At 41.5% G+C, this 22,080-nt stretch overlaps 2 protein-coding genes across 2 annotated transcripts in view; both read right to left on the bottom strand.

The window, feature by feature from the left end:
* LOC115041220 (mucin-5AC-like) overlaps positions 1 to 217 on the bottom strand; it is a 41,461-nt gene extending 41,244 nt beyond the window's left edge. Inside the window, 1 exon segment of the mRNA XM_029498547.1 lies at positions 132 to 217. Within this exon segment, the coding sequence (XP_029354407.1) occupies positions 132 to 207 (76 nt within the window). The 5' untranslated portion in view covers positions 208 to 217.
* Positions 218 to 4,244: 4,027 nt separating this feature from the next.
* Positions 4,245 to 22,080, bottom strand: part of LOC115041222 (mucin-5AC-like) — a gene marked incomplete at its 5' end in the record, with an annotated part of 32,044 nt that continues 14,208 nt past the window's right edge. Inside the window, 20 exons of the mRNA XM_029498549.1 lie at positions 4,245 to 4,470; positions 4,910 to 5,033; positions 5,523 to 5,544; positions 5,768 to 5,896; positions 6,642 to 6,740; positions 7,119 to 7,238; positions 8,664 to 8,816; positions 8,920 to 8,954; positions 9,636 to 9,766; positions 9,867 to 9,936; positions 10,038 to 10,216; positions 10,550 to 10,733; positions 10,959 to 11,142; positions 11,307 to 11,554; positions 11,750 to 11,787; positions 12,756 to 12,895; positions 13,026 to 13,029; positions 13,584 to 13,723; positions 16,255 to 16,589; positions 16,956 to 17,134. Coding sequence (XP_029354409.1) covers positions 4,245 to 4,470; positions 4,910 to 5,033; positions 5,523 to 5,544; positions 5,768 to 5,896; positions 6,642 to 6,740; positions 7,119 to 7,238; positions 8,664 to 8,816; positions 8,920 to 8,954; positions 9,636 to 9,766; positions 9,867 to 9,936; positions 10,038 to 10,216; positions 10,550 to 10,733; positions 10,959 to 11,142; positions 11,307 to 11,554; positions 11,750 to 11,787; positions 12,756 to 12,895; positions 13,026 to 13,029; positions 13,584 to 13,723; positions 16,255 to 16,589; positions 16,956 to 17,134 — 2,740 coding nt within the window. The remainder of the gene's footprint in view (positions 4,471 to 4,909; positions 5,034 to 5,522; positions 5,545 to 5,767; positions 5,897 to 6,641; positions 6,741 to 7,118; positions 7,239 to 8,663; positions 8,817 to 8,919; positions 8,955 to 9,635; positions 9,767 to 9,866; positions 9,937 to 10,037; positions 10,217 to 10,549; positions 10,734 to 10,958; positions 11,143 to 11,306; positions 11,555 to 11,749; positions 11,788 to 12,755; positions 12,896 to 13,025; positions 13,030 to 13,583; positions 13,724 to 16,254; positions 16,590 to 16,955; positions 17,135 to 22,080) is intronic.

Genomic DNA, 22,080 nt, shown 5'->3' on the forward strand with positions numbered 1-22,080 from the left:
TAAATCAATTTCAGCCAAAAACAAACTAAAATAAACTTCAGCTAAAGGAATTGCATCTACTCTATGGCCTCCTCCAAAGGTCCTATAGTTTGCTTGGCCTGATGTTAAGATGTAAGCAATGCACAACTCACCAGTCTGACTGAGTGAGCCAACCAGCAGTATAAAATAGATGATCAATAATGTGCACTGGAGTTCGGTAGTCCCCATGTTGATCCTGAGGACTGATCCAGAATGAGTCAACTCACCTGAAGTTCGATTCTCTTTATAAGCAGCAAGTCAAGGTGGAGCTACACTTTTTTTGTTTGAGGTGAAGGAGAAGGAGAGAGACAGTGTATGTGGATAAGGCAGTTCCACTACTCATCCCTCCTTCACCCTATACATTTTAAATATGTTTGGTCTGTGACATTTAGATGTTAAATAAATTCTTGAGACTGTGTGTAAGCCTGCTGTCATCTGCTACAGAACTGACAGCTTACCATTATCTTTTCTCATCAGTGCAAAAATTTGTCCAAGCAAACTCTTGGAAATCGTAGATTCAGCTTTTTTAACATGAAATGATGCGTTAAGGCTCCTCCACAGTTTTTTATTTGTTCACTATTGAACTTAATAAATAATTTTAACCAATCTAACACCTAAACCTGACCATCTATTTTTGGAATATGGGAAACACAACAATGAATATCCATCATTTAATCACCTCACTGATTTCTTGTCAAACCTTTGCTTCATTAATACTGATAATTCAATAATAGCCACAATTCATCATTTTCTAATGACTACTTCCAGCATAAAGTCACAAAGATAAAGTCTGCTTTCATGAACGTGACATGGTCTGTGGACTTTATCAACCCCTTCTGCCTCCTGACGAATCCAGTCGAGCATCTCTGGAAATGCTCTACCAAAGAAACATGGTAGAAAAGGAGATTGACAGCTTTAATGTACTGCTGCCAAGCATACAGAAGTGATGTGAAGTCATGTCAACATTGAGCAGTCTTTTCTCCTTGCATACAGATATTTAGACATTAAGAATTGCTTATTTATCACAAAGCACCTTCAAAAATAAAGTTCACAAACTGATTTGAGATAAGAATGAGAGCAGGAAGAAAGGGGAAACCTTTAAATAACAAATAAAATACAACTACTACTACTGATACTAATAACAACAACAATAATACAAGAGATAACATAGTAAAGAGTAAAAAGAGGTCAGGCAAAGGGAAAAGATGACATCTCATAAAAGCAAGAATATAAAAATGAGTTTTTAGAAATGATTCAAAATAAGTCACAGATTCTGCCTAATCTCTTTGGGCATGTTGTTCCAGAGTCAGAGGACTCTGATAGAAAAGTGCAGTCACCTCTGAATTAAAGCCACAATTGTGAAATGGAATCAGTTATTTAACTTGAACAGGCAGCCAGTGTTAAAAGTGATCAGTAGAATTTCAGCACCAATTCATAAAATAGACAGGAAGCCAAAGGAGGGCAGTGAGGATTGGAGTGATGCGGTGCCATCTATTTAAATGAATAAGAAGCCTGGATACTTCCTGGTCTATTTTCCTCTAAATGGAACCATCATGGACAGCATGTGTGTATCACCAATTAATGTGGCCAATATGTTTCTCCCATTCGCATATGCAGTTTTTCTGTGCTCTAAATTATCATTAGACAAAAATATCAGATTAATACATTTTAGTAAGTAAAAAGGAAACCTAGCAGTCTGAAGAATACATTAATAAATGCAAACACGCTGCACTTAATATCTAATCAACAGTATATTCAGTGCGTAAGACATGTCAATATGCAGCAGCACACACCTATCATTCAGCCAGCTGAGAGAAGTGAACACAATATGGCCCATTGTTCAAACCTAAATGTGACTGTGTTGCTCTAAGGAGGAGAAGGATTGTTGGTGTCAGAGGCCTACGTAAATAAGTTGCAGTGACTCACCTCCCTTCACCAGGATATGCATCCTGTGGTGCATCTTTATTAAAAATGCTGCTTTGTTTCATTCCCTTACAATATTTGTCTTGTGTTATTCGCCGTATGCTTTGCTAAATGTCATTAATTAACTGTGTCAACACAGAAATTTTGTTTTTGCCATGTGTTGCCAAAATAATTCAGATTCCTACTTAAAAGCTGAGTTTTTTCAGAAGGTGTGATCTGTACTGTCAACTGTCTTTTTGGATTATTATGTTATTAGTGCACTTAAATAGTTTTACGTAATTTTATTTTAAACCTTTTACTGTTTTTCTTTCCAGACTTTCAAACAATTTACATATAAGTTTATATCCAGCATGCAAATTAGGGGTCCTCCTTTATTTGACTTCATCTCCAATATATTTTTTTAATCCCTTCACCCCCGTCTTTGGCTGCGCTGGGGTGGGGTACACCCTGGACAGATTGAGATCACATTCCCAGGAAGATAAGTTTTTGACATTAAAAAGAAAAAAAAAAAACACAAAATGTACATTATTAATGATTAAATGTATTACATATTGTTAACAAATGTGGTTGCAATATGCAATCTGATTTTTTTTTTTTCCTTTGAGTAATAGAAAAGGGGAAGTGACAGGACTGAAAGAGAGCAGAGGGCTGATACCTATCCCTTTTGTCCATCCATCTTCTACTGCTTTTCAATTTCCAGGTCATTGAGCTGCTGGAGCCCATCCCAGCTCACAGTAGGTGAGGGCAGGGTACACCTGGGACAGGTTGCCAGTCCATTACAGGGCCAACACACAAAGACGCTCACATTCACACCTAGACATGCATGTCTTTGAACGGTGGAAGGAAACCCACACAGAGAGAACATACAAACTCCACACAGAAAGGCCCCAGGACGGGAACCGAACCTACAACCTTCTTACTGTGGGGCAACAGCACTAACCATTACGCCACTGTGCTGCCACCCTAGCCCTTTTGTACTGCATAAAAATATGTTTCATATGTAATATTATGTGTAATATTGTATGGGCATGTGGCTACTATGTAAACAAAAAAAAAAAAAACTTGCAAAATACTCAAAAAAGAGAACAGACAAAACAAAAGAATTCATGCTAATGCCAAGTGCTTAAATGGGAGTGGGGAAAATTTGACTCAACACTTATTCTCTGCTTGTGTAAATATCCATGTCATATGGGATACTTGAGTCATTGGTTCACTTTTTTCTGGATTAGTTGTTTTCTGATGGAATTTCAGTAAATATCTTTGGTGTCGAGATGTGTACTGATTATATTTTTTTGTAAGACTCACAGTCATTTCTGCTAATTGCTGCTCCCTCTAAATTCTTCTGATATTCACAGGCTAGGTCTCAGTAATTTGCATAGGTTAGATAATTTAGATGACTCCTAAATTAGGTAAACATCCTTGTTTACCAAGATTGCTATAAAAACTTTTTCTCTCCACCCAGCGTCCTGTAAAAGCGCTGACTTGGGGATGTGTGCTGTTTGATACCGCCTTGCCCAAAGGCACTGCTGCACTCTGTTTGTCTGGGACTCTGCTTGAGGCTCACCGCTCGCGAGTCTGTGTTTGGCTGCTCTGTCATCATAGCTTTGCCCTGCTCTTTCTGTAAAGCTTTTATCTGACTTCTAGGGCTGACAAGTAAACTTATAGCAGGATGTAGCTGCTTTCATAGCTACTTGATTGATGGATGACAGGTCAATGTGGATTGTTACAACTTGTCAAGTTGAACACGCGAACAAAGTTCACTAAGAAAAGATCACAAAAGGGGTTAGACACACCTACACAGGTAGACAGAGCTACTCTTGGGTGGCTGAATAACTTGGCACAGTTTGGTGCTAACCCCCAGATCCCTCCTAAGTTCCAGATAAGTTCCAGATAAGCTGATGCTGATAGTGTAGCTGAGGTGAGCAGGCAGGATCACACAGCATGATAGAACAATGTCGCCTGTTAATGTATGTTAGTTGTGTCTTTTTGGCCCCAAGCTATATTTTTTCTCGACAGAAAGTGTTGTGATTAGTGAGATTTGGATAGATAGACAATCACACACTGTGCATGCAGCAAGAGGCCAGGACAAAGACAGAAAGACATGCACAGTCTGAAGCAACAGTATGATCTTTATTGGTGAAATCCTTGCGGATTAACAATCTCATGAAACTAAAACTAAAGGAAAGAATACATTAGACATAAATAAAGGAACAGTTGATACAATTAGTGATTCAGTTGTGATTGTTTAGTTACTCATGCTCATTAGAAGCAGCCGATGTATTGTGCCAGTCTTTGTTTTTGCCTTATCTCCTGCGTCTACGTGACCTCATCCTGGAGGGAGTGTTTGTCGTTTCACTGTGGGCAAAAGGAGAGCAATCCACCTCGAGGCACCCACAGGTATCAATGTGGATGTAGGTGTAGGTGATTTCAGTGTTGTCTTTGCAGGTGAGCTGGATCTGCCTCTCAGATGTGACGACCTCCTGGCAGCAGCTGCAAGAGTGCTCCAAGGCTTTCATCTTGGCAGAGTATCTGTAAGAAGAGATAAATGCAGGGATTGTGTCAAATAAATAAATAAATAAATAAAAGGGGAAAAAAATCTGCATTCTGATACCAATTCAACAATTCAAACTGCTTACCCAGTGTGGTTTATTTCAGATTTAGGCTTGGAGATAAGCCTCTTGTGTGAAGCCTGAGATATAGTTTGTGACATTAACTACTAAATACCTGGCTGTTTTACAGCCTGGGAAAGTAAATAGCAAGTATGTAGTTGTATTATAGGAAATCTAGGTTTCAGCATTTTCTTAATGTATTTTATAAACCAAAAAATAAGATATTTGAGCTTCTGCTACACAGATTCTACCCTTTTTTTAATCCATAAAAATGCGATAAAAAGAGTAAATTCTGACAGAAAAAGAAAAAAATCTCAAGAAGCTTAAACATTCTTATCAAGATGGTAAGAAAGACTCACAAAGTGTAGGTACTACATGCTCCACTACAAGCGGTGATGTTGACCAGGTCTTTAGAGCGGCAGCCCTGGCTCTCCACAAGGACAGCAGTTGTGGACACGTTGCATGAGGGCCTCTTCTCGACGCCTAAGGCAGTCAGGAGAGACATATTGTCAATGAATAACATCTGAGTAGAATTGATTTACTCTGGTTGTCTGTGGACTTCACAGAGTAATCCGTGGTGTAAGCAGTGTCTACGTTTTTTTGGTATTAGTTTTCATAGGTGCATGTCGTGAAGGCCCTGGTTCAAGAAAAAATTTCAGTCAGTTTTTTTAACTAAAAAATATACCATGGATATGTGAAAATTATTTCTGTCACTCATGAATCTCTTATATTACAAATATCTCAATAATAAGTCAAAGAATTGCTGTAAATCTGATTGTGTTATTTCCCTCATACAGTCAGAAGAAATGATAATTGAAATATTCCTGATAAAGTAAATGTGTTCCCCCTGATGTTCACCGAGGTGTAAGCCACACTGAGGTTATTTTACACGTTAAAATCATTTAAGTTTCAATAATATAGAGGGGAAAAAAAGAGTAATGAAGGGACACGTACAGACATGACAGCATCCACCTTGAGCGATTGCCTCTGTTCCCTGTAGGAAACACATATTCACATTAGAGAGTGTGTAGCAATGTGCTCCCATCGCTTATGATTATATTTCAGAGAATAATCATCGTATCATCTGTGAACGTGTGTGTTGATACTTCAACCTGAAGAACTCAAATCTTCAATTATTCAAGAAACTACAGTGATGATTTGTATAAATGTGTGTGTGTGTGTGTGTGTGTGTGTGTGTGTGTGTGTGTGCAGTTTACCGGTATGCATTTAGTTGGGTCAAAGGGAGGACAGATGGTCTTGTTCTCGACAGTAATGAACTGATTACCAGTCTTCACACACTCAAACTCTGAACATGGGCTCTCAGGGGGGCTCCAGGTGGTACCAGGCTGAAGAATAACATAACAAATTAGACTTTAGAGCAGTTTCTTTTTCTCGTTTCCTGATATGTTTTTAGCTCTTTTATAACACATCCACAGAGTTTATTACTAAACACTTCCCAAAACACAGCATGGTTGAGATTTTTAAATAAAGATTGTAAATAAAGATTACAGGATTAAAATCAACTTCATTTACCCCATGGCGATTCTACAACTCCTCTGGGACGTACTTCAGCTGAGAAATTTCTTCAACTACACATCCAATAGCGCACATGTGTACATTTTGCATTGTCATCATTACACAAGACACATGGTGACACATGGTGACACTAAGGCGCATCGATTTTTCTACTGTTAATCACTCCAACCACAGTGCACTATGTACATGCACCACCCATGAGAACAAACTCCTTCATAGTCCATCAGTGAATTGGTGGATAGTCATTGGAGAGCATGCTAACCAGTTAGCCTTGACTGGATCGTGATACTGTATCACCGCAACATCCAGTTTGCCCTGATGGCCCGTAATGATGTGAACAAACAAACATGATAATTGAGGGTGTATTAATAAATCCCTTGTGTAAAAGTGTAAAAAAGTGTAAAAAATGACAGCTTGAAGCAGCACAATAATACAAAACAAACTGAGTGGAAGTCTATTAAAAGACAGTGGAGATGTTTTTGATTCACACAATCTAATCTCTTCTTTTCATTCTTAAACACCCATTACTCATTGTCTAATCACACACATACAAACCTGTAATGTGTGTGTGGAGTTGTTCGGCAGAGTGATAATGCAGGCCGTTTGGACACACTTTCCGCAGCACTGGCCAGGGAACTCCTTGTACTCATAACCCTGAAGAAAGACACAAACACAAACTCTGCGTGTCAATAAAAGATGAAGATGTAAAATCATGAGCATCTGCTGTGGATGAGAATATATCTGTGGATAAAGTGAAGGTCAGGATTTGCAGTTCCGCTTGCACTTTGTCATTCTGGCGGGATTATGGTATGCTGGAGGCACATTCTCATATCTTTATGTTTTATCTCTTTGTTTTATTTATCGTCATTATAGTAGTGGCAGTAAAGAGTAAAAAAAAAAAATAAAAATCCTACAACTGGTGAATGAATGTGCTCAGCAAAAAAGAATGTAGGTAGGACATTGGTAGGAAAGGAAAAAAGGAAGGAAAATTGAGATTGACTGAAAGAGGGAGGGGAAAGAGAGCGGTCTTACCACAGGGCACTGTTTGTCACACGGTATGGGCTGACAATCTATTTGCGGAGGGCTGCTGGCATTCGCTGATTTACGACAGATGCACTTCTCACAGTTGTTCATGGGCACCAGTTGATCAACCTGATAGACAGAGAGAGACAGTCAGTACAGATACTAAAGTTTGTAAATATGGAGAGAAAAGGGCTATTTCAGCTTTGCATTTGTAAAAGGGAGCTTGCATGACTCTATGAGATGTTTCATACTGTCACTAGAAGAGTTTCTAACCTCACAACCGATATAGGCAAAATACAACACTTTACAGTTCCCAAAGAGAAATGAGTTTTCACAGTTCGCATTGGTTAGCACACCAGCTATCATACACCACATAGATATATAGATGCACTGCCCACGAGACAAATATGACACTTAGGACATTTGAGAGAATGTGTCTCAATCGCCACTATTTTTGTAATCTCTGACAAAGTCCTTTGTATTCTCTTTTTTCATCTAATCCTGAGTCTTTGTGGATTCACTATTATATGTATTATATATCATAGGAAACAACCATTTCCATCTAGATTTATTCCTTTTTTGTGTTGTTTTTTTTTTCATGTTAAATAAAATTTGATGTAGATAAATTTAACGTCCATATTGTTTGCTGTACACATTTTTTCCTGTAAAAATATGAGGGAACTACTCAGAATCAGAACTGTGCAACATCTTCAGTCTTCAAGATAGTCAGACACACATCTTCAAAATCTTTTGGCTGACAGGTTTTTGTGTGTAACTCAATCTCACATTCTATCTTTTTTCTGCGGTGTTGTAGTTGTGAGCGCTCACCTGGTATTCAGTGTTGTTGAAAACACACACTTCCGGATTAAGTTCTATCAGGGAGAAAGAACAAATCAATGAATTCTTTCCAAACGAGTCACTGTAACAAAAGCTGCAACCTGGCTCTGCAGTTGCACATGAGCACACTCACCACAGGCATATAACACACAGCAGACTCCCACTGTGCTGTGCAGAGTTGAACCAACAGAACAGACTGGCGCATGTGGGCACAGCTTCACATCGCACTCTGTCCACGGACGCAGATGTATGAATTAGTAAAGGGATGTTCACCTCAGAAAATAACAGTTTAATCACAAGCCCTATAAAAAAAAAAAACTCAAAAGAATCTCAGTTGTGACATGATGTGGTAATTTATTTTGTCCAATTTTATGTTCGATAAATAATTTACACTCTACTGACTCCTGCAAACAAGCTGTGATGTGTAATCTTATCACAAAAGGTTCAGTTGTCTTATAACATCAAAGCTTTGTTCTGTTTTGATCCTAAATGTACAAACGTAATTCCACCAAACAGTTAGCAAGAACAGCTTTAATTCTTTCTCCATGCTCGAGAACTGATTTACACTATGAAGATGCACTGTTTCACACCAGATGGTAACAGAAACCTGCCAAGTGAATGCTATAGGATACTGTAAATGTATGTACTGAGGAGGAAAACTTCAGCTTCAGCTTAGTTGATAATAACGATTTCTCACTTACCACATTTTTCTCTTACACAGCAGAGGGCAGTGTCATTGACCTTGACCTGACCCACATGGTCACAGGTGACAGGTGGCTGTGGTGGACAGGACTTGTCATGGCAGACGACTTGCAGTATGTCCTCCTCACAAATACACTCCTTACAGCCCTCTGTCCATGTTTCATTGGGCTGAGGACACAATTTTAAATGTACAATTATGGTAGGGAGAAATAGTATCATGAGGATTAACAGGCCTGCATAAAGGGGCTAGCATTATGGAGAAATGATTTACCTTTGCCCATTTTCCATTTTCCAGTCGACAAATTTCTATTAGGAGAAAAACATAAAGACACCTGGTTAGCCTGTTTCGAGAGCTGGGTTAATAGTCACATTCTGAATGTACCCTCCTTGATATAATATTTTAAAATAATTCCATTCTATCATTGTTCAGTTTCTTAACATTAAACTGTTCAGGGTTAACTTGAGTCTCATTGTGGAAGGCCTAAAGCTTGTCCAGGAGATCAGAGGAGTCCTGTGCTGCATTCACACTTGGGGATGATGAGGGGAACGGCTGCTGGTTGCATGTGTCATGAGGTAGATTGACGGAGCTTCTTCCACAGCACCTCTTTCTGGTTCTAAAGACTTTCGCCAGCACCCTCTTGACCACAGTCCTCCACTGTGTCAGGCTGTATGTAAATGCTTACTAGCAGAAAGGCTTTTATTATGGTAGGACAGTAGACTACACCTATAGCTTCAGTTCTGATGGCATGAGTCTCAATAAAAATAATAATCATAATAAGAACAAGCCATATTAACACATCATTTACCAGCAGCCAAAATGAACTTCTCACTTAAAATGAGAAATTAGACAGCATTAACACTTACTCTTTATTCAGAGATCTAATCCCTCTCCATCATGCTGCATATGAACTTGAACTTTAAAAGTGAAGAATGAAATAGCGACACAGCTTTTGCTGTTGGGTCAAAAACTGTGGTTTCCTCTCTTACCACAGCTGGGAACACACTCATTGGAGCTGGAGGAGAGGAGGTAGGTGCCGTTTGGGCAGGAACAACCCTCCATCTTTGTTTTCATCATGGCGCTGAATTTATCAACACGATAAATGAATTTTTGGTTGTACCTGCAGAAACAACAACATATATTGTGACTGTCAACCTTGCTATTCTAAAAAACTGATTGACAATGAAGAGCAATAACGATGTCACAGTAAGTTGTTGTACCAGGAGTCACAGGTAGGCTCCACCAGAGGACCACAAGCCTGGTACACTTTGGGACTTGGACATTTGTATTCTATTGAGAGAAAAAACACAAATAAACATCATGGCTTTCCAGTGATGTTGTATGAAGTAACTGATGGTGGTTAATGCAAATTACGTATTGTAGTTCCATACCACAGAGTCCTTTGGTGGCATTTCTCCAATCAATACATACTCCAGCCTCTGCACAGGCGTCAGCGTAGCTTTTTAAGCTGGTGCAGCCAATTGGTTTAATGGGCACGTGGCAGACGTCAAATTCACAGGCCTCAATAAATGGAAAGGAGTCAACAAGCTTGTGGCAAGCTTCAAACACACTGGGGAAGGTGGAAGTTATAGTCAGTATGAACACATGAAACAAACTGAATGTGCCATTAAAGATAATGAAGCTGAGACAAGTGAATAAAATAAAAGAGATGGTCAAATTGTCTTATTATCTGGCATAGCACAAGCAATTCCTAATCAATCTCTATTCAATCTAAGGAGGTCAATGTAAAACTTTCTGATTCCATCCATGGAGTTGTTGGTACAATAAAAATCAATTATAAAATAAACAAACGTGTAAAATAACATGTAGATTTTAGATTCCTGCCTCAGAATTCACATCCAAACTAGACAATGCTATCATTCCTGCCAAGTTTTTCTCCAACCTGCTGTTGATGATTTCACAGATGGTTGTGTTACACGTAGGAGGCGTAGGCGTTGGTGTGGGTTCAACCCGATGTTCACATGAACTGTCATTAGCATGCCACTCATGTGCCATATGAGAACATGAAGCATCAATTTTTCCATTGGGCGATCGGCAGTCATTTGTTCGGTTGTTGTCACATGTACCTGGAGAAATGAGAAACCATTACTGTGCAATTCAAGTCAGCCCTACACTGCTGTTTTCTGAAATCACTGCAATTATGTAGAAGCCTGTTATAAAGGTTCGACGGGTTCTTTCTACATAAAGTATCATGACAACAAACATTCAGCAATAAATAAGCAAGTAGTATTTCAACTGATGATCAACTCAAGATACAGTAGGTTTCTATAAAATTTTGTTGGGGGACTCACCACACTGTCCCTCGGTGTTGCCGCCAAATATGCTATAGGGCAGGTAGATGCTGAATATTAGGCCTGAGAAGGTAATCTTGGCATGAATTTTAGGGATGACCAACATTGTATCAATGCCAGTGGTGGCTATACGGAAGTCATGATTCTGGTATGCTGGACTGACAAGCCTGTCATTCACGAAAACCTAAAACAAAAGTATTATGGAACTCGTGTTAGAAATAACCTGTGATAGATTTGTTTGTAAGGCCTCACACGTCTACTTTATTTACAAGTTACAATTAGGTTACCAACATTCAAAAATGGGTCTATATATAAAAAGGTAGAATGTCAATGATCGAATTTATTCACCTTGTTTGTGACATTGCCATGCACATTTGTCTGTGTAAGAAAGATCTTGTAGCTTTGGTAGAAGACAGTGATGGACTCGGGACAGGTTAAGCCATTGGCTGAATCACAGTAGTAGTTATCAATCATTATGCTGAGGTTCGCTGTGGGCAAGATTTCTTTCACCAGCCAGTAGGAACAGTTGCCTTGAAAATCGTAGTAGATTCCATCGAAGGTGACATAATGGGGGTCTCCCCAGCCGTAGCAGACACCTTCATTACGGTATAGATAGAACATGTTAAAGAAATCGTTTGGTAGAAAATTTTACATATAAACTTACATATACACTTTCAAAATAGATATTATAGGTAAAATGAATTCAAAAAGCACCTGACAGCTTCAATTAAAATGTTCAATTAAAATTTACATATTAAATTTTGCTACCTCGTGACATTTTAGTAACTTACATTGGCAATCATAGTGGGGGCAGCATTCATCAGCTTTTCTGATATCAACAGGAGGTATGTTATTTGGGCATACGACAGGTTCTGTCGTTGGACATGGAATTGGGTTGTAGACCACTTTGCCGTTGTCACACGTTGCTTCAACGCAGTTACTTTCCTTCCAACGCTCACCATCCTATGACGGGAAAAAAGGGAAAAGAGGGAACAAGAATGTTGTTATTCTCATACAAAGCTTTCACATTAGCAATAATACTCATGCTCAATGAAAGGTTTTTAATTATTAATAACAACTTTACATTTTTACATTTTCAGATTGAAGTTTTGTTGAGCAAGACAATACAGACATAGAAATGCACATAAGGAAGACGGAGAGGAATTACCTTTCTTGGAGGAGTTACATCCACACAATTATTCTTATGACAGTAATGGTGTTGGGGAATCACATGACAGCTTGCATTGCAGTAACCGATGTAACAGTATCCATCATTGTCTGTCACATTGTAGACTATGGTATCTGTAAATGAAGCAAAGGTATTGTTGTAAAAATGTCACATATGACATAATTCACATTTTAAAAAGTATAACAGATAAACGAAAAATGAATGTAGAAAACAGTGAGTCCTATAATTTAGACGATATTTAGCCATCCAACTTCTGTTTATTTCTGAAAGCTAAATTACTTGGCGTTTGAATACAACTCTATGCATATGTTTCCTCTCTTTGCTTTGTTATTCCCTCATTTAAATACGAAAAAGAAAAAGAAATACTAATACAGTAACAACGGGAGATATAACTAAGCTGAAAAATTATAACTGCAAACTAAAGAATCAAATCTTACCTGGAGGGAAAGTTGTACCATTATGAAAGCAATGGCAAGGTGTTGTGGTCGGGGAATGAGAAGCAGTTGTGGTTTCGGTTGTGGTAGAAGGTGTAGTAGTTGGGATAGTACTTGGCGTTGGTTGAGGTGTGGTTTCAGTTGTGGTAGAAGGTGTAGTAGTTGTGGTAGTACTTGGCGTCGGTTGAGGTGTGGTTGTTTCCGTTGTGGAAGAAGGAGTAGTAGTTGTGGTAGTACCTGGCGTCGGTTGTGGTGTGGTTGTTTCCGTTGTCGTAGAGGGTGTAGTGGTGGCAGTAGTAGTTTTTGGTGTTGTACTCGTAGGTGAGGTATTTGGACATTGACAACATTTGAATTTGATCTCGTAATCAAAACATTGTCCCAGAAGCCCTTGTTGGTTGTTTTTGCATATGAGACCAACGTCTTTGTTGCAAGTCACTGCTTGACCCACCTGTGACATGGAAAGAGTTGGGTAAAGTACAGCTCTACACTCAACTTCTGTGGGATGTGAGCAAATGTGATAACCAGCAGAGATAATTTTTTGGATAGATTCATCTTCTCCACCCTCACGGCCAGCTGTTGGATTTCCAAGATTGATCCATTCTGACCAGGTGCAAGTCATATTTTGTCCACCGGGACAAGGTGCTGGTGTCGTTGAATGAGAAGTAGTTGTGGTTTCAGTTGTGGTAGAAGGAGTAGTAGTTGTGGTAGTACTTGGCGTCGGTTGAGGTGTGGTTTCAGTTGTGGTAGAAGGTGTAGTACTTGGTGTCGGTTGAGGTGTAGTTTCAGTTGTGGTAGAAGGTGTAGTAGTTGTGGTAGTACTTGGTGTCGGTTGAGGTGTGGTTGTTTCAGTTGTGGTAGAAGGTGTAGTACTTGTGGTAGTACTTGGTGTCGGTTGAGTTGTGGTTTCAGTTGTGGTAGAAGGTGTAGTAGTTGTGGTAGTAATTGGCGTCGGTTGAGGTGTGGTTTCAGTTGTGGTAGAAGGTGTAGTAGTTGTGGTAGTACTTGGCGTCGGTTGAGGTGTGGTTGTTTCCGTTGTGGAAGAAGGAGTAGTAGTTGTGGTAGTACTTGGCGTCGGTTGTGGTGTGGTTGTTTCCGTTGTCGTAGAGGGTGTAGTGGTGGCAGTAGTAGTTTTTGGTGTTGTACTCGTAGGTGAGGTATTTGGACATTGACAACATTTGAATTTGATCTCGTAATCAAAACATTCTTGATCAGGCCCTTGTTGGTTGTTGTTGCATATGAGACCAACGTCTTTGTTGCAAGTCACAGCTTGACCCACCTGTGACATGGAAAGTGTTGGGTAAAGTACAGCTCTACACTCAACTTCTGTGGGATGTGAGCAAATGTGATAACCAGCAGAAATAATTTTCTGGATAGATTCATCTTCTCCACCCTCACGGCCAGCTGTTGGATTTCCAAGATTGATCCATTCTGACCAGGTGCAAGTCATATTTTGTCCACCGGGACAAGGTGCTGGTGTCGTTGAATGAGAAGTAGTTGTGGTTTCAGTTGTGGTAGAAGGTGAAGTAGTTGTGGTAGTACTTGGCGTTGGTTGAGGTGTGGTTTCAGTTGTGGTAGAAGGTGTAGTACTTGTGGTAGTACTTGGCGTCGGTTGAGGTGTGGTTGTTTCAGTTGTGGTAGAAGGTGTAGTACTTGTTGTAGTACTTGGCGTCGGTTGAGGTGTGGTTGTTTCAGTTGTGGTAGAAGGTGTAGTAGTTGTGGTCGTACTTGGCGTCGGTTGAGGTGTGGTTTCAGTTGTGGTAGAAGGAGTAGTACTTGTGGTAGTACTTGGCGTTGGTTGAGGTGTGGTTGTTTCCGTTGTCGTAGAGGGTGTAGTGGTGGCAGTAGTAGTTTTTGGTGTTGTACTCGTAGGTGAGGTATTTGGACATTGACAACATTTGAATTTGATCTCGTAATCAAAACATTCTTGATCAGGCCCTTGTTGGTTGTTGTTGCATATGAGACCAACGTCTTTGTTGCAAGTCACAGCTTGACCCACCTGTGACATGGAAAGTGTTGGGTAAAGTACAGCTCTACACTCAACTTCTGTGGGATGTGAGCAAATGTGATAACCAGCAGAAATAATTTTCTGGATAGATTCATCTTCTCCACCCTCACGGCCAGCTGTTGGATTTCCAAGATTGATCCATTCTGACCAGGTGCAAGTCATATTTTGTCCACCGGGACAAGGTGCTGGTGTCGTTGAATGAGAAGTAGTTGTGGTTTCAGTTGTGGTAGCTGGTGAAGTAGTTGTGGTAGTACTTGGTGTCGTTTGAGGTGTGGTTTCAGTTGTGGTAGAAGGTGTAGTACTTGTGGTAGTACTTGGCGTCGGTTGAGGTGTGGTTGTTTCAGTTGTTGTAGAAGGTGTAGTACTTGTGGTAGTACTTGGTGTCGGTTGAGGTGTGGTTTCAGTTGTGGTAGAAGGTGTAGTACTTGTGGTAGTACTTGGTGTCGGTTGAGGTGTGGTTTCAGTTGTGGTAGAAGGTGTAGTAGTTGTGGTAGTACTTGGCGTCGGTTGAGGTGTGGTTGTTTCCGTTGTCGTAGAGGGTGTAGTGGTGGCAGTAGTAGTTTTTGGTGTTGGACTCGTAGGTGAGGTATTTGGACATTGACAACATTTGAATTTGATCTCGTAATCAAAACATTCTTGATCAGGCCCTTGTTGGTTGTTGTTGCATATGAGACCAACGTCTTTGTTGCAAGTCACAGCTTGACCCACCTGTGACATGGAAAGTGTTGGGTAAAGTACAGCTCTACACTCAACTTCTGTGGGATGTGAGCAAATGTGATAACCAGCAGAAATAATTTTCTGGATAGATTCATCTTCTCCACCCTCACGGCCAGCTGTTGGATTTCCAAGATTGATCCATTCTGACCAGGTGCAAGTCATATTTTGTCCACCGGGACAAGGTGCTGGTGTCGTTGAATGAGAAGTAGTTGTGGTTTCAGTTGTGGTAGAAGGAGTAGTAGTTGTGGTAGTACTTGGCGTCGGTTGAGGTGTGGTTTCAGTTGTGGTAGAAGGTGTAGTACTTGGTGTCGGTTGAGGTGTAGTTTCAGTTGTGGTAGAAGGTGTAGTACTTGTGGTAGTACTTGGTGTCGGTTGAGGTGTGGTTTCAGTTGTGGTAGAAGGTGTAGTAGTTGTGGTAGTAATTGGCGTCGGTTGAGGTGTGGTTTCAGTTGTGGTAGAAGGTGTAGTAGTTGTGGTAGTACTTGGCGTCGGTTGTGGTGTGGTTGTTTCCGTTGTCGTAGAGGGTGTAGTGGTGGCAGTAGTAGTTTTTGGTGTTGGACTCGTAGGTGAGGTATTTGGACATTGACAACATTTGAATTTGATCTCGTAATCAAAACATTCTTGATCAGGCCCTTGTTGGTTGTTGTTGCATATGAGACCAACGTCTTTGTTGCAAGTCACAGCTTGACCCACCTGTGACATGGAAAGTGTTGGGTAAAGTACAGCTCTACACTCAACTTCTGTGGGATGTGAGCAAATGTGATAACCAGCAGAAATAATTTTCTGGATAGATTCATCTTCTCCACCCTCACGGCCAGCTGTTGGATTTCCAAGATTGATCCATTCTGACCAGGTGCAAGTCATATTTTGTCCACCGGGACAAGGTGCTGGTGTCGTTGAATGAGAAGTAGTTGTGGTTTCAGTTGTGGTAGAAGGTGAAGTAGTTGTGGTAGTACTTGGCGTTGGTTGAGGTGTGGTTTCAGTTGTGGTAGAAGGTGTAGTACTTGTGGTAGTACTTGGCGTCGGTTGAGGTGTGGTTGTTTCAGTTGTGGTAGAAGGTGTAGTACTTGTGGTAGTACTTGGTGTCGGTTGAGGTGTGGTTTCAGTTGTGGTAGAAGGTGTAGTAGTTGTGGTAGTACTTGGTGTCGGCTGAGGTGTGGTTGTTTCAGTTGTGGAAGAAGGAGTAGTAGTTGTGGTAGTACTTGGCGTCGGTTGTGGTGTGGTTGTTTCCGTTGTCGTAGAGGGTGTAGTGGTGGCAGTAGTAGTTTTTGGTGTTGTACTCGTAGGTGAGGTATTTGGACATTGACAACATTTGAATTTGATCTCGTAATCAAAACATTCTTGATCAGGCCCTTGTTGGTTGTTGTTGCATATGAGACCAACGTCTTTGTTGCAAGTCACTGCTTGACCCACCTGTGACATGGAAAGTGTTGGGTAAAGTACAGCTCTACACTCAACTTCTGTGGGATGTGAGCAAATGTGATAACCAGCAGAAATAATTTTCTGGATAGATTCATCTTCTCCACCCTCACGGCCAGCTGTTGGATTTCCAAGATTGATCCATTCTGACCAGGTGCAAGTCATATTTTGTCCACCGGGACAAGGTGCTGGTGTCGTTGAATGAGAAGTAGTTGTGGTTTCAGTTGTGGTAGAAGGTGAAGTAGTTGTGGTAGTACTTGGTGTCGTTTGAGGTGTGGTTTCAGTTGTGGTAGAAGGTGTAGTACTTGGTGTCGGTTGAGGTGTAGTTTCAGTTGTGGTAGAAGGTGTAGTACTTGTGGTAGTACTTGGTGTCGGTTGAGGTGTGGTTTCAGTTGTGGTAGAAGGTGTAGTAGTTGTGGTAGTAATTGGCGTCGGTTGAGGTGTGGTTTCAGTTGTGGTAGAAGGTGTAGTAGTTGTGGTAGTACTTGGCGTCGGTTGTGGTGTGGTTGTTTCCGTTGTCGTAGAGGGTGTAGTGGTGGCAGTAGTAGTTTTTGGTGTTGGACTCGTAGGTGAGGTATTTGGACATTGACAACATTTGAATTTGATCTCGTAATCAAAACATTCTTGATCAGGCCCTTGTTGGTTGTTGTTGCATATGAGACCAACGTCTTTGTTGCAAGTCACAGCTTGACCCACCTGTGACATGGAAAGTGTTGGGTAAAGTACAGCTCTACACTCAACTTCTGTGGGATGTGAGCAAATGTGATAACCAGCAGAAATAATTTTCTGGATAGATTCATCTTCTCCACCCTCACGGCCAGCTGTTGGATTTCCAAGATTGATCCATTCTGACCAGGTGCAAGTCATATTTTGTCCACCGGGACAAGGTGCTGGTGTCGTTGAATGAGAAGTAGTTGTGGTTTCAGTTGTGGTAGAAGGAGTAGTAGTTGTGGTAGTACTTGGCGTCGGTTGAGGTGTGGTTTCAGTTGTGGTAGAAGGTGTAGTACTTGGTGTCGGTTGAGGTGTAGTTTCAGTTGTGGTAGAAGGTGTAGTACTTGTGGTAGTACTTGGTGTCGGTTGAGGTGTGGTTTCAGTTGTGGTAGAAGGTGTAGTAGTTGTGGTAGTACTTGGCGTCGGTTGTGGTGTGGTTGTTTCCGTTGTCGTAGAGGGTGTAGTGGTGGCAGTAGTAGTTTTTGGTGTTGGACTCGTAGGTGAAGTATTTGGACATTGACAACATTTGAATTTGATCTCGTAATCAAAACATTCTTGATCAGGCCCTTGTTGGTTGTTGTTGCATATGAGACCAACGTCTTTGTTGCAAGTCACAGCTTGACCCACCTGTGACATGGAAAGTGTTGGGTAAAGTACAGCTCTACACTCAACTTCTGTGGGATGTGAGCAAATGTGATAACCAGCAGAAATAATTTTCTGGATAGATTCATCTTCTCCACCCTCACGGCCAGCTGTTGGATTTCCAAGATTGATCCATTCTGACCAGGTGCAAGTCATATTTTGTCCACCGGGACAAGGTGCTGGTGTCGTTGAATGAGAAGTAGTTGTGGTTTCAGTTGTGGTAGAAGGTGAAGTAGTTGTGGTAGTACTTGGCGTTGGTTGAGGTGTGGTTGTTTCAGTTGTGGTAGAAGGTGTAGTACTTGTGGTAGTACTTGGTGTCGGTTGAGGTGTGGTTTCAGTTGTGGTAGAAGGTGTAGTACTTGTGGTAGTACTTGGCGTCGGTTGAGGTGTGGTTGTTTCAGTTGTGGTAGAAGGTGTAGTACTTGTGGTAGTACTTGGTGTCGGTTGAGGTGTGGTTTCAGTTGTGGTAGAAGGTGTAGTAGTTGTGGTAGTACTTGGTGTCGGCTGAGGTGTGGTTGTTTCAGTTGTGGAAGAAGGAGTAGTAGTTGTGGTAGTACTTGGCGTCGGTTGTGGTGTGGTTGTTTCCGTTGTCGTAGAGGGTGTAGTGGTGGCAGTAGTAGTTTTTGGTGTTGTACTCGTAGGTGAGGTATTTGGACATTGACAACATTTGAATTTGATCTCGTAATCAAAACATTCTTGATCAGGCCCTTGTTGGTTGTTGTTGCATATGAGACCAACGTCTTTGTTGCAAGTCACTGCTTGACCCACCTGTGACATGGAAAGTGTTGGGTAAAGTACAGCTCTACACTCAACTTCTGTGGGATGTGAGCAAATGTGATAACCAGCAGAAATAATTTTCTGGATAGATTCATCTTCTCCACCCTCACGGCCAGCTGTTGGATTTCCAAGATTGATCCATTCTGACCAGGTGCAAGTCATATTTTGTCCACCGGGACAAGGTGCTGGTGTCGTTGAATGAGAAGTAGTTGTGGTTTCAGTTGTGGTAGAAGGTGAAGTAGTTGTGGTAGTACTTGGTGTCGTTTGAGGTGTGGTTTCAGTTGTGGTAGAAGGTGTAGTACTTGGTGTCGGTTGAGGTGTAGTTTCAGTTGTGGTAGAAGGTGTAGTACTTGTGGTAGTACTTGGTGTCGGTTGAGGTGTGGTTTCAGTTGTGGTAGAAGGTGTAGTAGTTGTGGTAGTAATTGGCGTCGGTTGAGGTGTGGTTTCAGTTGTGGTAGAAGGTGTAGTAGTTGTGGTAGTACTTGGCGTCGGTTGTGGTGTGGTTGTTTCCGTTGTCGTAGAGGGTGTAGTGGTGGCAGTAGTAGTTTTTGGTGTTGGACTCGTAGGTGAGGTATTTGGACATTGACAACATTTGAATTTGATCTCGTAATCAAAACATTCTTGATCAGGCCCTTGTTGGTTGTTGTTGCATATGAGACCAACGTCTTTGTTGCAAGTCACAGCTTGACCCACCTGTGACATGGAAAGTGTTGGGTAAAGTACAGCTCTACACTCAACTTCTGTGGGATGTGAGCAAATGTGATAACCAGCAGAAATAATTTTCTGGATAGATTCATCTTCTCCACCCTCACGGCCAGCTGTTGGATTTCCAAGATTGATCCATTCTGACCAGGTGCAAGTCATATTTTGTCCACCGGGACAAGGTGCTGGTGTCGTTGAATGAGAAGTAGTTGTGGTTTCAGTTGTGGTAGAAGGTGAAGTAGTTGTGGTAGTACTTGGCGTTGGTTGAGGTGTGGTTTCAGTTGTGGTAGAAGGTGTAGTACTTGTGGTAGTACTTGGCGTCGGTTGAGGTGTGGTTGTTTCAGTTGTGGTAGAAGGTGTAGTACTTGTGGTAGTACTTGGTGTCGGTTGAGGTGTGGTTTCAGTTGTGGTAGAAGGTGTAGTAGTTGTGGTAGTACTTGGTGTCGGCTGAGGTGTGGTTGTTTCAGTTGTGGTAGAAGGAGTAGTACTTGTGGTAGTACTTGGCGTTGGTTGAGGTGTGGTTGTTTCCGTTGTCGTAGAGGGTGTAGTGGTGGCAGTAGTAGTTTTTGGTGTTGTACTCGTAGGTGAGGTATTTGGACATTGACAACATTTGAATTTGATCTCGTAATCAAAACATTCTTGATCAGGCCCTTGTTGGTTGTTGTTGCATATGAGACCAACGTCTTTGTTGCAAGTCACAGCTTGACCCACCTGTGACATGGAAAGTGTTGGGTAAAGTACAGCTCTACACTCAACTTCTGTGGGATGTGAGCAAATGTGATAACCAGCAGAAATAATTTTCTGGATAGATTCATCTTCTCCACCCTCACGGCCAGCTGTTGGATTTCCAAGATTGATCCATTCTGACCAGGTGCAAGTCATATTTTGTCCACCGGGACAAGGTGCTGGTGTCGTTGAATGAGAAGTAGTTGTGGTTTCAGTTGTGGTAGCTGGTGAAGTAGTTGTGGTAGTACTTGGTGTCGTTTGAGGTGTGGTTTCAGTTGTGGTAGAAGGTGTAGTACTTGTGGTAGTACTTGGCGTCGGTTGAGGTGTGGTTGTTTCAGTTGTTGTAGAAGGTGTAGTACTTGTGGTAGTACTTGGTGTCGGTTGAGGTGTGGTTTCAGTTGTGGTAGAAGGTGTAGTACTTGTGGTAGTACTTGGTGTCGGTTGAGGTGTGGTTTCAGTTGTGGTAGAAGGTGTAGTAGTTGTGGTAGTACTTGGCGTCGGTTGAGGTGTGGTTGTTTCCGTTGTCGTAGAGGGTGTAGTGGTGGCAGTAGTAGTTTTTGGTGTTGTACTCGTAGGTGAGGTATTTGGACATTGACAACATTTGAATTTGATCTCGTAATCAAAACATTCTTGATCAGGCCCTTGTTGGTTGTTGTTGCATATGAGACCAACGTCTTTGTTGCAAGTCACAGCTTGACCCACCTGTGACATGGAAAGTGTTGGGTAAAGTACAGCTCTACACTCAACTTCTGTGGGATGTGAGCAAATGTGATAACCAGCAGAAATAATTTTCTGGATAGATTCATCTTCTCCACCCTCACGGCCAGCTGTTGGATTTCCAAGATTGATCCATTCTGACCAGGTGCAAGTCATATTTTGTCCACCGGGACAAGGTGCTGGTGTCGTTGAATGAGAAGTAGTTGTGGTTTCAGTTGTGGTAGAAGGAGTAGTAGTTGTGGTAGTACTTGGCGTTGGTTGAGGTGTGGTTTCAGTTGTGGTAGAAGGTGTAGTACTTGGTGTCGGTTGAGGTGTAGTTTCAGTTGTGGTAGAAGGTGTAGTACTTGTGGTAGTACTTGGTGTCGGTTGAGGTGTGGTTTCAGTTGTGGTAGAAGGTGTAGTAGTTGTGGTAGTAATTGGCGTCGGTTGAGGTGTGGTTTCAGTTGTGGTAGAAGGTGTAGTAGTTGTGGTAGTACTTGGCGTCGGTTGTGGTGTGGTTGTTTCCGTTGTCGTAGAGGGTGTAGTGGTGGCAGTAGTAGTTTTTGGTGTTGGACTCGTAGGTGAGGTATTTGGACATTGACAACATTTGAATTTGATCTCGTAATCAAAACATTCTTGATCAGGCCCTTGTTGGTTGTTGTTGCATATGAGACCAACGTCTTTGTTGCAAGTCACAGCTTGACCCACCTGTGACATGGAAAGTGTTGGGTAAAGTACAGCTCTACACTCAACTTCTGTGGGATGTGAGCAAATGTGATAACCAGCAGAAATAATTTTCTGGATAGATTCATCTTCTCCACCCTCACGGCCAGCTGTTGGATTTCCAAGATTGATCCATTCTGACCAGGTGCAAGTCATATTTTGTCCACCGGGACAAGGTGCTGGTGTCGTTGAATGAGAAGTAGTTGTGGTTTCAGTTGTGGTAGAAGGTGAAGTAGTTGTGGTAGTACTTGGCGTTGGTTGAGGTGTGGTTTCAGTTGTGGTAGAAGGTGTAGTACTTGTGGTAGTACTTGGCGTCGGTTGAGGTGTGGTTGTTTCAGTTGTGGTAGAAGGTGTAGTACTTGTGGTAGTACTTGGTGTCGG

Source organism: Echeneis naucrates, chromosome 3 (genome assembly GCF_900963305.1).
Source record: "Echeneis naucrates chromosome 3, fEcheNa1.1, whole genome shotgun sequence".
NCBI lineage: Eukaryota > Metazoa > Chordata > Actinopteri > Carangiformes > Echeneidae > Echeneis > Echeneis naucrates.